This window comes from Idiotropiscis lumnitzeri, chromosome 3, assembly GCF_059441095.1.
Source record: "Idiotropiscis lumnitzeri isolate Australia: NSW breed Sydney's pygmy pipehorse chromosome 3, RoL_Ilum_1.0, whole genome shotgun sequence".
Taxonomy (NCBI): Eukaryota; Metazoa; Chordata; class Actinopteri; order Syngnathiformes; family Syngnathidae; genus Idiotropiscis; species Idiotropiscis lumnitzeri.
The window spans coordinates 17,251,537-17,267,884 of record NC_142393.1 but is presented as its reverse complement, the minus strand read 5'-3'; the positions used below and the strand labels follow the sequence as shown (position 1 = coordinate 17,267,884).

General features: G+C 41.6%; 3 protein-coding genes across 4 annotated transcripts in view; 1 reads left to right on the top strand and 2 right to left on the bottom strand.

The window, feature by feature from the left end:
• Positions 1–47: 47 nt before the first annotated feature.
• On the bottom strand, positions 48–7,405 carry wdr6 (WD repeat domain 6). The gene is made up of 7 exons (XM_088290813.1): positions 7,280–7,405; positions 7,006–7,104; positions 5,969–6,130; positions 3,090–5,751; positions 2,928–3,005; positions 2,063–2,179; positions 48–1,124 (listed from the first exon to the last, which is right to left on the bottom strand). The coding sequence occupies exons 2-7, from the start codon at positions 7,073–7,075 to the stop codon at positions 173–175; spliced, it is 4,041 nt and encodes a 1,346-aa protein (XP_088146939.1). The 5' UTR covers positions 7,076–7,104; positions 7,280–7,405; the 3' UTR covers positions 48–172.
• Positions 7,406–7,806: 401 nt separating this feature from the next.
• On the top strand, positions 7,807–11,962 carry LOC148340167 (uncharacterized). Its single transcript, XM_088290817.1, has 4 exons — positions 7,807–8,105; positions 9,002–9,054; positions 9,142–9,310; positions 10,546–11,962. Exons 1-4 carry the CDS (start codon positions 7,901–7,903, stop codon positions 10,863–10,865), a joined length of 747 nt encoding a protein of 248 aa, XP_088146943.1. The 5' UTR covers positions 7,807–7,900; the 3' UTR covers positions 10,866–11,962.
• A 141-nt stretch (positions 11,963–12,103) lies between these two features.
• Positions 12,104–16,348, bottom strand: part of celsr3 (cadherin, EGF LAG seven-pass G-type receptor 3) — a 66,305-nt gene continuing 62,060 nt past the window's right edge. For both annotated transcript variants that reach the window (XM_088290810.1, XM_088290812.1), the window contains exon 37: positions 12,104–16,133. In XM_088290810.1, coding sequence (XP_088146936.1) covers positions 16,106–16,133 — 28 coding nt within the window. In that variant the 3' untranslated portion in view covers positions 12,104–16,105. The remainder of the gene's footprint in view (positions 16,134–16,348) is intronic.

Genomic DNA, 16,348 nt, shown 5'->3' with positions numbered 1-16,348 from the left:
CTCTGACCATCTATTTGTCCTCCACACACGCACACACAAACCATAGAATAAATTAATTAACTTTATTTTTAAAAGCCAGTAAATACAACAAAATGCTTTTCACGATTGTGGCATGTGCAATAAAATTTGTCAAACGTGTCATGAATGTAAAAAAAGGATTTTTGCACTTGGGCTAATTTTCCGTGCAATGCAACCGTGCATTCTTGTCCTTCTCGCTTTTCTTTCCATGTGTTTGGATGTCTTCATCATTGCCTTTATTTTGAATTTGCAGCAGCTGAAGGCCTTGGCCACAGACCAGCACCCATCCCGTCATTTCTTTCGCCTCCTTTTTCCCACAAGAAGCCCTTAAAGCAATTTTTGTGGTAATCTTATTTCCATCTTGGTCGTTAGGCTGTATTTTCCCACTATGGTCTATCTTTTTGACCACCTTCAAAATTGAGTCATCTGTTGTTTCCAATGACCCATCAGCAACTTCCTGGTCCATACAACCTCGCCCCTCAGGCTTTCCCACCCTTCGTTCTGTGTGTATTTGACCTTCTGTCCTTCCACAAACAACCTTGCCAGCCTCAGACTCAGCCTTCCTCCTTTCATCTTCCACCACCTGCTCCTCCCACACTGCAAGTCCTGCAGCATCAGCAACGTGGGAGCACAGCACCCCTCTATGGTTGATGGCAGTACTGCAGAGCTCCCACAGGCAGACTCTCTGATCGCATGAGGTGGTGACTATCAGACCTGGTTTAAGGAGCTTAAGGGCAGTCAGAGGAGCTGCATGAGCCAAAGAGATGCTCATCCTGGAGAGGAGATGTAGACCGAGATGGGTTTGTGGCTGGTCCTGTGTAGAGCCGACAGTCCTCCCACCATACTCCAAAAAGTCCACCCTGATAGTGGAAACCATCAGCTGCCCGTCATCCCCACCGCTCGGAACGGTTACCAGGCAACTGTCATCTTGGCGCCCGTGTGACTGAGACCAAACAGCCAATGAGTTGACACCGCTCTGGTGGGCGGCAATGGTGAGGGAGGGGATTGGTGGACATGACGCAACACTCGGAGAGCCAGAGGCCGCTTGGGTCAGATCCCACACCGCAATCTTGCCATCAGTTGCAGCACTGAAAAGCAGCATATACCTGCAGAAAAATTTTAACTTTACAAATTTGTCATAATGAACTTTTTGCACTTCATCTTATTAAAACACACCTTTAAACACATTTTAAATGAATTTGAAACAAAAAAAAAGCTAGCACTAAATTCATATAAAATACTGGAAGTATTCTTGTGTATACATGCATGTGCCTTAAAAAATGTGGGCCTGTTAGCGTGGTGTGTGACATCAGCGAGTCTGCGAGTGATGTGAGTATCTGGATGTGAGCTGTGACCGACAGCAGCTCCTGTGCAGATGCAGTCATTGTGTTTTACTGTTCACCAACAGTCAATAAACGGCCCAGAACCCAGATAACATAACATAACTCCCTCCCTTCCCTTAAAGGTGCAGGGCCCTGCTGTATGTCTCTTCCTTGTGGGGCACCACTGCTTTGTTGGGGAAAAAAAATCGTCACAATGCTGTATGTCTCTTCCTTGTGGGGCACCACTGCTTTGTTGGGGAAAAAAAATCGTCACAAATACTGGTGGCATGAACGATCAACTGTGATGTAGCGGCGGAACACAATTCACATATATTTTGCAAGGACTCATAATGTTGTGGCAGGCTGGTGCAGACTATCCTATAAAATAAATATTGGCACATTCTGAATGTCTTGTCTTTGTGACATCATTGCTGCTCGTTGGCCTTTAAACTCAACTCATTTTCCAATTAGACTGTGCACTTTCGTTACGTGCTGAGCAAAGTGAAAGTGAAACATTTTGGTTGTATGGCCTCATCTCACTGTAAGCAACAGCATTACAGACCTGCCTGGTCTGCAGACAGTGTGTGTTCTGATTCTGTTGATTTTTTTTTTTTTTGATATTCGTGGTGCTTACAGTATTTTATTCACATGATACACAATACACCCAGAAGCTTTTTGAAGTAAAAACAATTAAGTGTGAAAGACAGGAACGACGTGCTCACTTGTTGCCTTTTCCATCCTGTAGGTTGCAGGTGGCCACACTGAGCACACACCGCTGGTGGTAAAACGTCTCCCACAACAAATCGATTTGGCGTCTCACTTCACTGACTGAGAACAATCTAGAAAAGAGGACAATGGCAAAGAGGAAACGTCAAATTTATATTCAGTCTAAAATGAATATGAAATGACAGAAACAATAAGACCACACAGAGTGTGCAGGGTTGAATCATATACAACATTGATGTCCAAATGGCTCACACACGATATACAGCGCTAAAGCAACACTCTTGAACTGAAAGTCACCAGCTATGTCCAGGGAACATGCTTTTTTGCTGTAATAGAATACAAAGTAAGTGCACATCCATTATGGATGGCCGAGTGGTCTAAGGCGCCGCGTTCAGAACCCAGTCTCCCCAGGAGGCCTGGGTTCGAATCTCGAATTTCCCCATTGTGGGACTAATAAAGGCAATATTATTATTATTATTATTATTATTGTAGGCGGCAGTGGTGCTCTCATTGTCAGTGTGCGCAGTAAGTACTAGTTCCAAGATGTAGGTTTTTTGTTTTTTTTTGTCCTGAGCATGTGCACACACTGAACCAAGCAGAAGATATAAAATGCAATAAACAAATCCTTAAGAGAAACCATGGAAAAATATTTAATATACATAGTTGTGAGTCTACTTATATTTGTTTTTTTTTTTGTTTTGTTTACTTATAACAATTTCATTGACAAATTCTACTATTTAGTTGCGGCAGCGAGTTTGGGAGGAAGAAAAATTTTTCATCTTCCTTGGGGGATGTAACAGAAAATAATTGCAAAGCTCTGGTCTGGAGCCCCGATGCAGCATTTGCTGCAACATCACTAACCTGACAGCCCCGTCACTGCAGGCAAGAGCCACGAGAACAGCATCTGAGCTGTGCTCAACCACTGCCATAGACATGTATCTGAAAACACACAACCATGATGGGAATAGTTCTTAGAAGTATTTACAATTCATGCTCATAGTCTAAATCAGTTTTCTGACTTGCCTAGTTTCCGGGTCCATTTTCACCATTTTGTGTCTGTTCCGTCGCCTCTCCCAGTGTTCGTCCAATCGGTGACTGGCTACCTGCACCACCTGGCAGATGGGGGCCAGTCTCTGCTTGTTCCAACTGATCAACAGCCGGTAACACTGAATTTGCGCCCGCCCGCTGGCAGATATCAGCAAGGCAGAGAGCGACTGGGATCCGGTAGTATATCTCTGCCTGTCCCGATGAGTTAGCGCCACCATGGTGCGCACACTTGAGATGTGGTCGGTAATAACGGAGAGGACAGTGACACTACCAGAATTGGGATGTATGGCCAAAACAGTTAAGCTTGTGTCTTCCCCACCTGTCACTATTATTTCCCAGTTCCCCTCAACCTGGCACAATGTCCCTGCTATTCTTGCTCTACTTTCTTTCTCAACCCAAATGCTCCCCAGCCGACAGACGCACCCGATCCCCCTCCCATGGATGCCCTCTCTGAGATTCCATCCTTCATTCCATGTCCTGCCAGACCAGCTTGATGACTCTTGGGGGGGCTTGGAAGCTAGAACGGATCCCTGCTTGATGAAAACCAAAGCTCCGTGTCCCAGCCAAACCCCAGAGTGGATTGGCCAGAAACTCCAAGAGCGATGGCCACCGCCGCAAGGTACTGCTAATAGCCTCTCCTGTTTTACCGGGTCCCAAACCACAAACTGGGTGGCATGAAAGCCAAGGATGACAAACCGGGCTTCCGTTCCCTTGTTCTCCATCTTTAAATCTTCTTCTTGGTCCCCAGGACTTTCTGTCAAGGACTCTCGTACCATATTTTGGCTTTTAAATTCATTTATAACTCCATTCTCTGCAGAATTGTTTGGTTCTATGATTAAAGCCCTCTCCAGCCACTCCATACCTTTGCAAGCCCGCTGGACTCTCAGAACTTCCAGCTGAAGGAGGCCTTTACCACTTCCCTCACATTTTTCTTTCTGTGTGTAATGCACTCGGAAAATACGGACACAGCCATCCCTCCCAGTGCTATAAAGAAGTCCCTGATATTCACAGACGGATGTAACACCCTGTTTTCCATGCACCCCAAACAAGCAGCTTAATGGAGACAAAGTCAAGCCTTTTTGTTCCTCTGGAGTCACTTTCTCTTTCAGAGTTTCATCAGTTTCATAACATTTTTTACTTGCTTGGATACAATCAGTAGTCTCGTCTTCGTACCTTTGCTCCAGGTCTTCCTGAAACAAAAGCAGGGAACCTCTTCTGTCCCCGCACACCCACAGAACCCCCCTCGACTTGGAGGGGAGGCGCACTGCAGCCGTCAGCCAACGTTTGGCACAAGTAGGCAGGACAAATGAAGGGCAGCATTTTACCCACAGAGACAAAGTACCCGTTTCATTTAATTTCACATCAATACACCAGCGATAGACTCGTCCGTCAGCACCCGACGCTAGCAAATACACATGTTTATCACATTGTAGCCAAGTAAGACTGTGAATCTTTCCTGCCCCAGCTTGGAGGACAATCCCATTCTGGGAATGAGAGACATGAAAGACCTTTAAAGCACCACTAAGGCTCCCAACGGCACATAAATTAGCTCTACTTGTTGAGTCTTTCACTCTAACACTCACCGTTTCCATCACACAGTAGGACTCAAATTCAGAAGAACCTTGCCATAACAACTCCCAGTGGCCGTGAACATACTGGTAAACAAATCCTTGGTCAGTACAAACCACAATCCTACACTCGCTCCAGTTTTTATTGTACGCTTCCCCTTCGACGACACAAACTACTTTAGGCACGCCTTCACCGGAAAATGTAAGGTCTGTTATTGTCTTTGTGATAGTGTCTGCCTCTTCGTTGTCCTCAATCTTCCACAACCTCACCCCTGCGTCCGCTCCCCCAGTTGCCACCAATCTGCCACTGTCATCTCTTTGCGCACTGACTGCTAGCGCCCGAATCCCACCTGCTCGATGTCCCTTCAAAGTGCGAATCACCGTCCCAGCTCCAGCCAAGTCCCATATTACGCAAGCACCATCTTCCCCTGCACTAAACACTCTCCCCGGGGAGAGGCACACAGAGAACACCCTTGCTTGGTGTCCAAAAAGCACCTTTAAGCAAGTTGGCTTCGATTCCCCACAATTCCCTCCAGAGCCCCCTAAAGCACCGACAGCCCAAATCCTGACACTGCGGTCATCTGAAGCTGAAGCCAGCCATCCTTTCTCCGGGAGGAAAGAGATACTGAAGATAACTCCAGTGTGTCCTTGCAAACGCCTTTCTACTGGAGCTTTGTTATTACCGCCTTCTCCTCCAGGTTTCCAGAGAACAAGCTGGTTGAAAACAGTTCCTCCTACCAGAACAGTATCTTCCCAGGATTTGTGCACCACAAGGAGTGCGGAGTACAGCAGACACCCTTCCAGACACGAGCGCCGAGCCAAGGTATTCCCTGAGCTGATGTCCAGAAGAAGAGCACCGTTATGGGCTACAGCCACACATAGGAGAGACTGTTTGTCTTCACATAGCCAGCGGATATCCAGAACCCAGTCCTGAAGCTCGACAAGAGGGCTCAGTATCTCCAAGCGTGCAAGCTCTACAGAGACATCCAAATGAAGTCTCACCAATCTGACCGCCTTCCCACCAAACACAGCTAGGTCACAGGAGTTGGGTTCAGGGGGGGAGCTCAGGCCTGGCGATTGATGAGAAAGGGGATTACTGTCATCAGTTGTAGTGAATAAAACAAGCAGAAAACAAACAAACAAACAAAAAACAAACAAATAAATAAATTACCTCAGCACTATCTGAACACTAAATATACATACATGGTATACAGAAAGAGAGGAACACTAGAGATAAAGCAGTAGCAGCCATGAATGTTAAATAAAAGTAGACTTGCTCAAGGTTACCTTGGGTCTCTTTACAACTTTCTGTGAATGAACTCTGCCCTGAAGCAGTCAGCAGGGCTCTTGGCCTTATCCCGTGGACGCGCTGCTGTTGGAGCACAGGTACTGAGGTACATACTTTAGGTTCAGGCTGAAGACTGTACACAGTCAACACTGGACCCTCACCTGACAACAAAAATGACCGGAGAATATTAAGAAAGCAATACAATGCAGAAACATTTAATAAATTCTGAGATTTCATAAAACACTGTGGACTTATACACTCTTTACATATACTCTATAACAGTGGTCCCCGCACAGATGAAAGAAAGAAAAAAAACTTGCAGTACTTCTGGTTTATTTATTATTGTTTCCGCCAATCAAAAAGTTTGCCCACCCCTGCTGTACCAGGTCGCGGGAGGGCGCTGGAGCCTATCCCAGCTGACTACGGGCGAAAGGCGCACCACACCCTGAACAGGTCGCCAGCAAGTCACAAGGCAGACATAGACACGCTGCCCACACGCAAAATCAGGCGGTTATACCACTACATCATCAGTGACTTACATATACATATAAAAAGGCAATTGTATTCTTTATTATGATTCATTTATTAAAATATATGAATATTACGTATTGCCAAGGTAACATATGCATTAGTTAATAGAAAACAATGCCTAAGAATTAAATGTTCAAAAAATGGTTATGGGCTGTCACTTGTGTAGCGCTTTTTCACCTATGGTACTCAAAACCTCTGTAACGACTGATGACAAAAGGGTAAACTATTTTCATTTAGCAATCAATTGTTGTGTTATGACACAGGTGTTAAACTCCAGCCCTGCAGGGCTCCTTTCCTGCATACAATCCTGATTCAAATGAGTAGGATACTGATCAGGCGTCTTCAGAGCTTGCTGATAAGCTCCAGGATGGGAGTTTTACACCAATGCGGTATGAGCTAATTTTGGAGAATCATCAAAATGTATGAGTAAGATGGTATTTGGTATAAGGTAGAAGGTTGGGAACCACTGTTCTAGAGCAAACTCGTGACAAAAAACAATGCCTACCTGTTAGTAGAAACGTATCCTGAAGGAACTCAAGAGCTGTGACTGGGGCTACCAATGCTGCTGTCTCCATGTCTGAGTGATCAGGGTCTTGAAAGACACCTTCATAGGACAGACATACTTTGGTTACACATCGTGGATGCAAACATAAAACAGGTTACTTGGTGCGGACTCGCGAAGGTAGCATTTTGAAGACGCTGACATTCAGCTCAAGCATACATACTAGAGTTTAGGTGAGAGTAGAAAAATACACATTTACACTCTACCTCGTACCCACCGTGTATCTTGAGAATAAAGACGAGGAGCAGTTTCAAAACATTTCAATTTTCCAATTAGATCTAACGTGACTCTTTTCCATCTTCCGCTCTGTGCCGCGTTCTGACCAATCAGACTTCACACAGGGCTTCCTGGTTGCTGAATGGATGAAAAAAAATCCCAGCTGAATTTCTATTGGACACAATGAATCACGTGTAAGCGTTCAGCAGCGTTGTGATGCTTTAGGGGTGTTTGGCTAAAGCGGGGTAATCAAATATATCCACTACGTATATTGCGCATTTTTACAAAAAAACGAGGTTGTTCTTTTTTTCTCGCATTCTTTGTAGATTCAATTGTCAACCTGATGAGTAAATCCAGAGTTTTATGAGCAATAAATGTAAACGACATTAAAATGTGCGTTTTACTGTTTTCAATTATTCATTTATATTGGTAGGTCACAAGCCGAATAGTTTTTAAATGGGCGGGTATTGCTGCAATAATAACACAGGGAGTTATAAAACTCTGTAGATCTCAAATGGCGCAGTGAAGCAACTAAACATTGCCACTTTCCGAGCGAACTTGAATGCACCGGTAGAAGGTGAGGCTGCGTGGAATAGCGGTCCGGCTAACTTCTCCCTCGACCATGCCTGGGAAGTGCAAATTCCAGGAGTCGTGGCTCTCCAAGGAGGCCTACAAAGACTGGCTGGTTAAGGACACCCAGGACATTCACTTCGCCCGATGCCGGGCCTGTTGTAAATCCATTAAACTTCAGACCATGGGCGAGGCTGCTCTCACCAGCCACGCAGGGGGAGCTGGCCACAAAGCGGCGGTGCGCAAGCTTGTGGAAGGTAGATCAAGCTTTACATGTCAAACGAAGAAAAAGACGGAGATAAAAAAATACGATTGCGAGTATTCTCGATGTGTTGGTGCTTGCTTCCTATAGCATAATAACGACATGCGTAGTAGCTCGCTTTGTTATTGCTGGGATGGGTAAGCAAAACCCTCCTAAATGAAGCCTTGCACTGATAATATAACATTAGGAGTACATTTCAGTTCTTATTATTCATCTCAGGAATGGTGGCGTAATGCCAAGCGATGGTGTCAATGGAAGGTACCCATCCATCGAGACAGTGTTTATTAATAGATCAGTACGTATAGCGATTCCAAAGGGTGGTAGTACGTTTGAAGTAAACACTTTTAATATAGCTGTCTGTGTCTATTATAAAAATAACACCAATTTCAGAATTTGTGAACTCCTACCTATTCTTTCTTCACTATAAACAAATTACAAATTATAGTTTGTTGTGTGGAACCTATCCTCTCATGTAATGTCCTAAAATGCCACAAGATGACGCAGAAGTGCTGGCTAAAAGGAAAATCGTCATTGTTGTCAATGAAGTATTGTTAAAGTGACTATTTATCTTTCAAGGAGGCGCTAAATTTAGCCAGTCCTAGCATTTTAGGGCATCAAATCATATGCAAGCCATTTATTATGAAATGTAGTGTCGTAAACAGGATTTGAAATTATGTAGATTTGTTTGGGGATTATAGTGCGTGATATATTTATTGTTGAAATTATTAATATAGGCAACCATAAACACTATACATTCAGCTTTTTTTGCGATTTGCAGCAGGGCTTGCTGTAAAAGTGATTATTGTAGGGTGTGTTATACGTACCTGCTCAGCCCACTGGATTCCACAAACGCATTTACCTGCGGTCCTCCTCTCTTGTTCTGTCAAACAGGCAGTTTGAGGAGGATTAACGTTGCCGGGCAGATGAATGGCAGCTTGAATCGGGTAACTATGTTAAAGCAATTCCTCTAAACAACAACAGTATAGGAAGTGCTATTTCACCTGTAAGTAAAACATTTGTGTGATGCACAGGCTGAAGACAGCAAAGACCACGTGGCTATCTGCCTGCAGCGCCACGACCTGGATAGGCTACCAGGGAACGACTGGTCAGATCTGCAACACAGCCCAGCATCAAACTCCAGTCTCCACAATATGGAGCCGCAGGATGCATCCTTCCCTGCTGCCTACTTCACAGCAGCAGGTAGCTCCAGAGTCACTTTGACACCAAATCAGATAATATTTAACGGTACATCCAGAGAGACAGAGATGGGGGAGAGAGCGTTAGAGAGAGAGACAATGTATCCTATGCAAAAAATGATTGATTCTATTATCGCTTACTACTTCAGTTGCGAAACACTTCTTCCGGTGCGTCTGTTATACTGCCCTCTGGTGGCCATGGTGCACATACAACAAGAATCACCAGGGCTGGATCTTTGGCATTTCAATTAATTTCAATGGGGTTATATGACTCGAGTTACAAGTGTGATTACCGAACAAATTAAACTCAAATGTTAAAGCACCATTTTGTATTGTGAATGAGCAAAATTGTTTGACTTGACTTTCTTGAAATTTAGTGGGGACTTGATCCTATGCAAAAAATGATTGATTCTATTATCGCTTACTACTTCAGTTGCGAAACACTTCTTCCGGTGCGTCTGTTATACTGCCCTCTGGTGGCCATGGTGCACATACAACAAGAATCACCAGGGCTGGATCTTTGGCATTTCAATTAATTTCAATGGGGTTATATGACTCGAGTTACAAGTGTGATTACCGAACAAATTAAACTCAAATGTTAAAGCACCATTTTGTATTGTGAATGAGCAAAATTGTTTGACTTGACTTTCTTGAAATTTAGTGGGGACTTGATCCTATGCAAAAAATGATTGATTCTATTATCGCTTACTACTTCAGTTGCGAAACACTTCTTCCGGTGCGTCTGTTATACTGCCCTCTGGTGGCCATGGTGCACATACAACAAGAATCACCAGGGCTGGATCTTTGGCATTTCAATTAATTTCAATGGGGTTATATGACTCGAGTTACAAGTGTGATTACAAACAAATAAACTCAAATGTTAAAGCACCATTTTGTATTGTGAATGAGCAAAATTGTTTGACTTGACTTTCTTGAAATTTAGTGGGGACTTGACTTAGCTGTCGCCACAGTTACTAGGGACATGCGTGAAAATTGAAGGTTAAGATTGACACATATGTGACTTACCACCCTTTCTGTTCAGTTGAGAACAGCTTTATGATGGCGACATCTTGATCCTAATTAATTCACTTCACATTGTCCTTGACCTAAAGGGAAAAGTGGTTTGAAATTAGAACAACTCAGAAGTCAAACAGCATCACAGAATTCACTTCCTGTGGGCCCAACTGCCAGGGGTTTCAGTACTTTTCTCCATATCTGAATACTTGTCGCCTCACCCAGGCACCTCCGGCTTCGTCACCCAGCGTCTCGTCCCGTCGGCGGGGGGTCGGTCACACGAAGCAGCAGATCACCAACAGAGGGCAGAAGTCCTGGAGCAACAGCAGCACATGAGGCTGCTGGAGTGGGAGAACAGGATGAAGGTGCTGGCATGGGAGCAGGAGCTGGTGAGAGAGAAGACGCGTGCCGCTCGCCAGAAGGTGAAAGCCTTCAGAATGAAGAAGAACTACTACAAGGCTAAGCTAAAGAGGATGGGAGAGCATGTGCCACCATCCTCCCCTGGCAGCAGCGACGAAGAGAGAAGCCCCGATCCCACAGGATGAGCAGTTTTTCTTACTTTTAACAATTTTAGCGCTTTCCCACACGCCACTGAACTATTTTCAGACATGGTTTTGTACCTAAATGGTAATTGATTGTCCTTCGCCTCATCAGCCTTTCTTGCACATGGAGAACATTTGCCAAGGTACGAGATTAGGCCCACTTGGATTTTAACAGCTTTTTTCCATACTTTTGAATTGAGCCAAAAGGCAACAATTAACGGTAATGTATTTGTTGCTATTAGATGACAGATTTAGATCTTTCATTCCTTAAATGAATCTGTAATCCAGAATAGAGAAGTCTGAGAGTTTAGACCTCAGATCATGCAAAGAAGGGGTAAAATTTACTATATGCTAATGACCTTGCAAATGCTAGCTTGTTAATAAGCCATGTGGCTGGAACGTTTTGGTTACTCATTTTACTTTTTAAAGGAACCAAACTGCTTGCACATATGCTGTTGATTCCAAGATACATTTTGTTTTTGTTTTGCTAGTGTAATGGTCAACCCACTACGCATGTTTCGGTTACATATTTTGCTCTTGAAGGAACCAAACTTCTTGCACTAATGCAGTTGATTCTAAGCTACCAAAATTATATTTGTAAGCTTTCTATGATGTGGGAGTTACTCGCCTTACACAACACAGCCAGAAAGGTCAATGAACTGCTTTTCAGGTTTTACATGGCAGTATGTGTTCGTTTTATCAAGTACGTCTGCTGTATTCATGTACTATTTGCTTCCGCTAGCGTTTGTAGATGGACAATCTAGCTACATATTGCGGCTTGTATGTGCACGTAGAACATTGAAATGTACTAAAAACCAAAAAGACCCCAATCTAATAAATATTCATCTTACATTGTCAGAAGAAAGTTTATACCTTACTGTAAATATTATACATATTCATCTATAAACGGAAATTTGACGTGAGCTCATGATAGGCGTGACATCACATTGACATACATACAGACTTTTTTTTCCAATGTTCACTATTCATGTAATGGATCAAAATGGATCAGTTTTACAAAAAAATAAGAGGTTTTCCCCATTCTAGTATATTGCATTTTATTGAATGGGTTTTTCACTTCTTGAGCAAACACACAAAATAAAAACATCCGTGAATTAATAAAAAAATTTGAAATACCTTTTTGTGCATTTTATTGAATGGGTTCCTCACGCCTTGAGCACACACAGAGATGCCCCCCCGCCCCACAACACACACACGCACACAAAATAAAAACACCCGTGTATGAATAATTTTTTTTAATGTTCAACATTTCTGTTGTATCCATGGTAACAAGAACTGTGATGGTTTCATGCCGCAATCCGCATACTGAGTGCAGGGAAAGTGGCTTCCCATCGTAAACACAAATGCATCACATACATTGCCACTCATACTGCCTCATGTTTCTTTCCTTGGTATTCTGTTCTTGATTCAACCATTTTGACTCCTTGCTGTGATTGTGTAATGTTAAAAAATGTTTTAAAACAAACCACATAATTCAGTGTCAACCTTGGATTTGCATAAACCCAAACCAATATTTAAATCCACGATTAACAAGGGTATGTTGGCATCAAAACTTAAAAAAATATTTAAAAATATATTTGCATGGATGAAAATACTTTTGAATGTTATTGCTATGAGTCTTATTGGCTATTGTATTTTAATTGTGTAGTTTTAAGGACAAGTGTACATAAAATAAAATCAGGAGATTTGGTTTATGAGACATCAAAGGTGGTAAAATGTCACAGCAACTACAAAATGACATCATAAATAAGTCTAGGCAATCACAAATTTTAATCAGAGATGCCTTTATATGTCCCTAAATTTATTTTTGATTCATATTTTAAAAATGTATTTCCTTTTTTGGGGAATTATGGTTTTTGACATCCTAATTTAAAATTTCCATGTTTGACCTATAAAAGGTTGTGGATTTTGTGTTTTAATTCACAGCTTTGATACCCAAGAAAAAAAATCCACCTGTTGCTAAACCTAGCCTGTAATTCATACATATTACTAAATTACTAAATATTACTAATTGTTATTATATTATTATTTCGAAAACCAGGTGTGCAAGATAAAAACATGAAATCAGATTTGGAATCAGTGCAAAAAATCCTCTAGAAAGGTTCCCTTGCATCTCTGACTACAAAAAATTTAAAAATGTATTTGACCAGTGTATTGAGCGATCAATGGATTTAAATCTTTTCAGATTCAAGAAGAGATTAGTGGGTGAAAGAGTAAGAATGGATTCAAATAGACCGGTATGATGCATCAAAACCTCCACTGTGAAGCATCAGGCAATATTGTCAGACTTTAGCTCAGTGATTTTTTTTTCCAAAACTTTTTAAAGTGTTTAGAATGCCGTGTTTATACTAGTCAGGGTGCATAGAACATATCGCTGATGTCAGCCTAAAACCTTGTACCTCCAAAACAGTCACTTTTCAGTCGACCCCAAAAACAGCAAGTTTGCTTGAACATAAGCATTACATTGTGAAAGAGAGCAAGCCATTTTTAACACTTTAGATGTGTAAAAAGTAACACTCATGCGTGTGGATTGACCAGTAGTATCAATTTTTGAAAAAAACAAACAAAAAAAAACCGCCTGTGACTAATTAGGTTTTCCTCAGACGCCAGCAATATAATTGTATCGACCATTTTTTACTTGATTCCCCTTAAAAAAAAACAACAAAAAAACTTAACCTTAACCTTTTATTCTTGGAAAAACAGGTTTTGAGAAAACCCAGACTTCATTCATGCAGGGATGCCAGATTTATTTGGAGATATGTCACAATTTGAGTGTATTGTAAAATTGGTAGGGAGGAATAATTGGTTTATTATGTTTGGCCCCATATGTATGCACTATTTGTAATGACAACATAATTCATAGCAAATTATTTTGTGAATTTTCAAGGGGGCCTGGACTGAAATTTGAGATCCACTGTTCTAATGGAGGGTTTAGATTTTTCTCATGGGCCAAAATACCCGTGCTCTCACAGGGAGGGCTTGTCACACAGAATAGACACAAACAAAGCAGGGATATGCATTTGCAAGCTGTGTGAAAATTTGCATCTTATCCTAATAAAATAACATTTCCCGTTTCAACAAAAAACACATTATCATTCGTCATTTCTTAAAAACACCTTTTGCACTACAGTCTCCTTGAATCTGTGGTTTCGAAATGCTTTTGAGATTTTATGTATTGACGTCTGAGTGTTGCGCTTCCTCCAGCAAGAGTGAGAACGGGCAGGAGCTGTTGTGATGAAACAGATCTGCATCTCAAAAGTACGTCCAGGCACAACAGACATCATCTCCTGTGCAAGATAATGCAGCTGCACAGCAGAATTCACCAGGCGGAGATGAAACCGGCCTTCACACAGCAATTCAAACTGGAGCAAACTTTTCTGGCATGCTGGTTAAGAACACTTCAATTGTCTCAAGTGGTTGGCAGCAAGATGACCAACTCGTACTGACGGACCAAATCCAAGTATGTTGGCATCGTGTCTGATGATGCAATTCGGAATTTAAAAGTGTCTCAGAACCCTTCTAGAGCTTGTTTGAGAGTTCAACCTGACTCTCATACAGAAGGGCCCCCAGATTCATCTGTTATTTGGCTAAAATGGCATTTTTAAAAATATGTTACATTTTATTTTTGATGTGATATATTTCGGCGGATTGGAATCAAGGGAGGGATGAATACGGGCACACTCAGTTAACTTTCTTACAAGTGTTATTTTTCATTTGATTGTTTTTTATATATTGTCTATATTTTCATAAAAAAAACACATAATTAGAACAGTGCTACTGTGTTAGTGATACACTATGTTGTGATTTGTTTATGCACTAAAATTTGATTAAAACAGAATTACTTATTCAAAGATAAAATAATGTACACATATTTAAATGTGAAATGTAAATTTGATGACTTTATTAATTAAATGATTTTATTGCCACACACAATAAAATTTACTTATTTTTATTGCAGTAATCCACAATACAATTTATGACACCTTAATCTGTCAAACTAACCTGTCAATCACTGACGTGGGTGGGATTAAGCACATGGGTACACTAGGACTTGTTGTGAGCTAACCACCTGAAAAAAACGTGAATTCATTTAAAATAAATAAAAATGTAAATCAAATGCAGATTATAATTATCAATTAAAGTCATGAATGGAATTTCCAATCAATGAATAAACCTTTTTACTAATTACTTGTAGTTATTATCATCTTCTATATGAGCTTGTTATCTTCATTTGTGTTGTGGGACTGGTCGCCATCCAATAGAAACCATCTGAAGGGAAATGGATGTATGGGTGAATACAACTTATTTCCACCTCACAACTGGCATAATTGCGGTTAAATCTAATGTCTTAATACAGCTTTGGGGTACTTTTCCCTTTCGCTTGAATGTGTGCTGTCTCTTGAGGCAGGTTGAGTTGTTATGCAAAAACAGGAAATCATTTTAAACGGTTGTGGCTTGATGCAGCCACATTGAAGCGAGGCAGGCGGGCGTCAACCTTCACCCACTTAGGATATGATGCCGTGCGTACACGGACACGGTGCAGGCACGGAAGGCAGACAGACGACAAGGTCACATTCATTAAATAGCGGAACGAAGATCACAAAACATCACAATCTCATGACAACTTGTGACGGAGCTTTAATGGTCAAACCCTGAATCCTCGCGTGGCACCCTCAACATAGTCTTCCTCGTTACAATCATCTCGTTCCATTCAAATCTCCTGATTTATAATAATAACGGCCCTCTATTTACACATCACCCATCGATATGTTAACGGTTTCTATGTCTTGCGGTTTCTTGCGATCTCATCAGATGTTATGCCACTTGCAATTACCACGCACATTTGATGAGAAATGTTCTTTTTTTTTTTCTTCTTTTTTTTTTTTTTTTTTTAAATACAGCTCACTCGCACCACCCTCACTCGCATGGAGATTACAAAGAAGAAAACATCACGAGAGACATCTTTGTCTCCAATGAAAAAGATACAAAATGTATAAAAATGTTTTAGTATGTACAGTCTTTTTTCCCCGCTTTTAGATGGATTCTGACTGAGTGTGATATTTTGTAAACAGTTTTTGTCCTGTGGACCATCAAAGTCAGCATCTTATTATTTTTCCACACTGTCACCTGTGTCCAAAGCTTTAGTCATCCGATGTCTCGCTGGTTCACCTTGTCCTCGGAATGCATAAAGGAATACAGAGGCTGGAATACAGAGGCCGTCATCAAGACTGTCCTTCGCTTCTGTGGGCTCTGAGATGGAGATAAAATAAAATTAAAATTAAATAAAAATTAAACACTTCAATTGCAAATATCTTTTTCTTCTATAAAATTTTTGGACAAAATAAGGAGACAACGGCATGCCAAGTCTGTCATTTGCCTTAAGCCAATGAGTGTTGAGTGAAGCTGCCACGAAGCAGGTGTACAATATTTTCCAATAAGGAATACATTTACAACTTAAATTACAA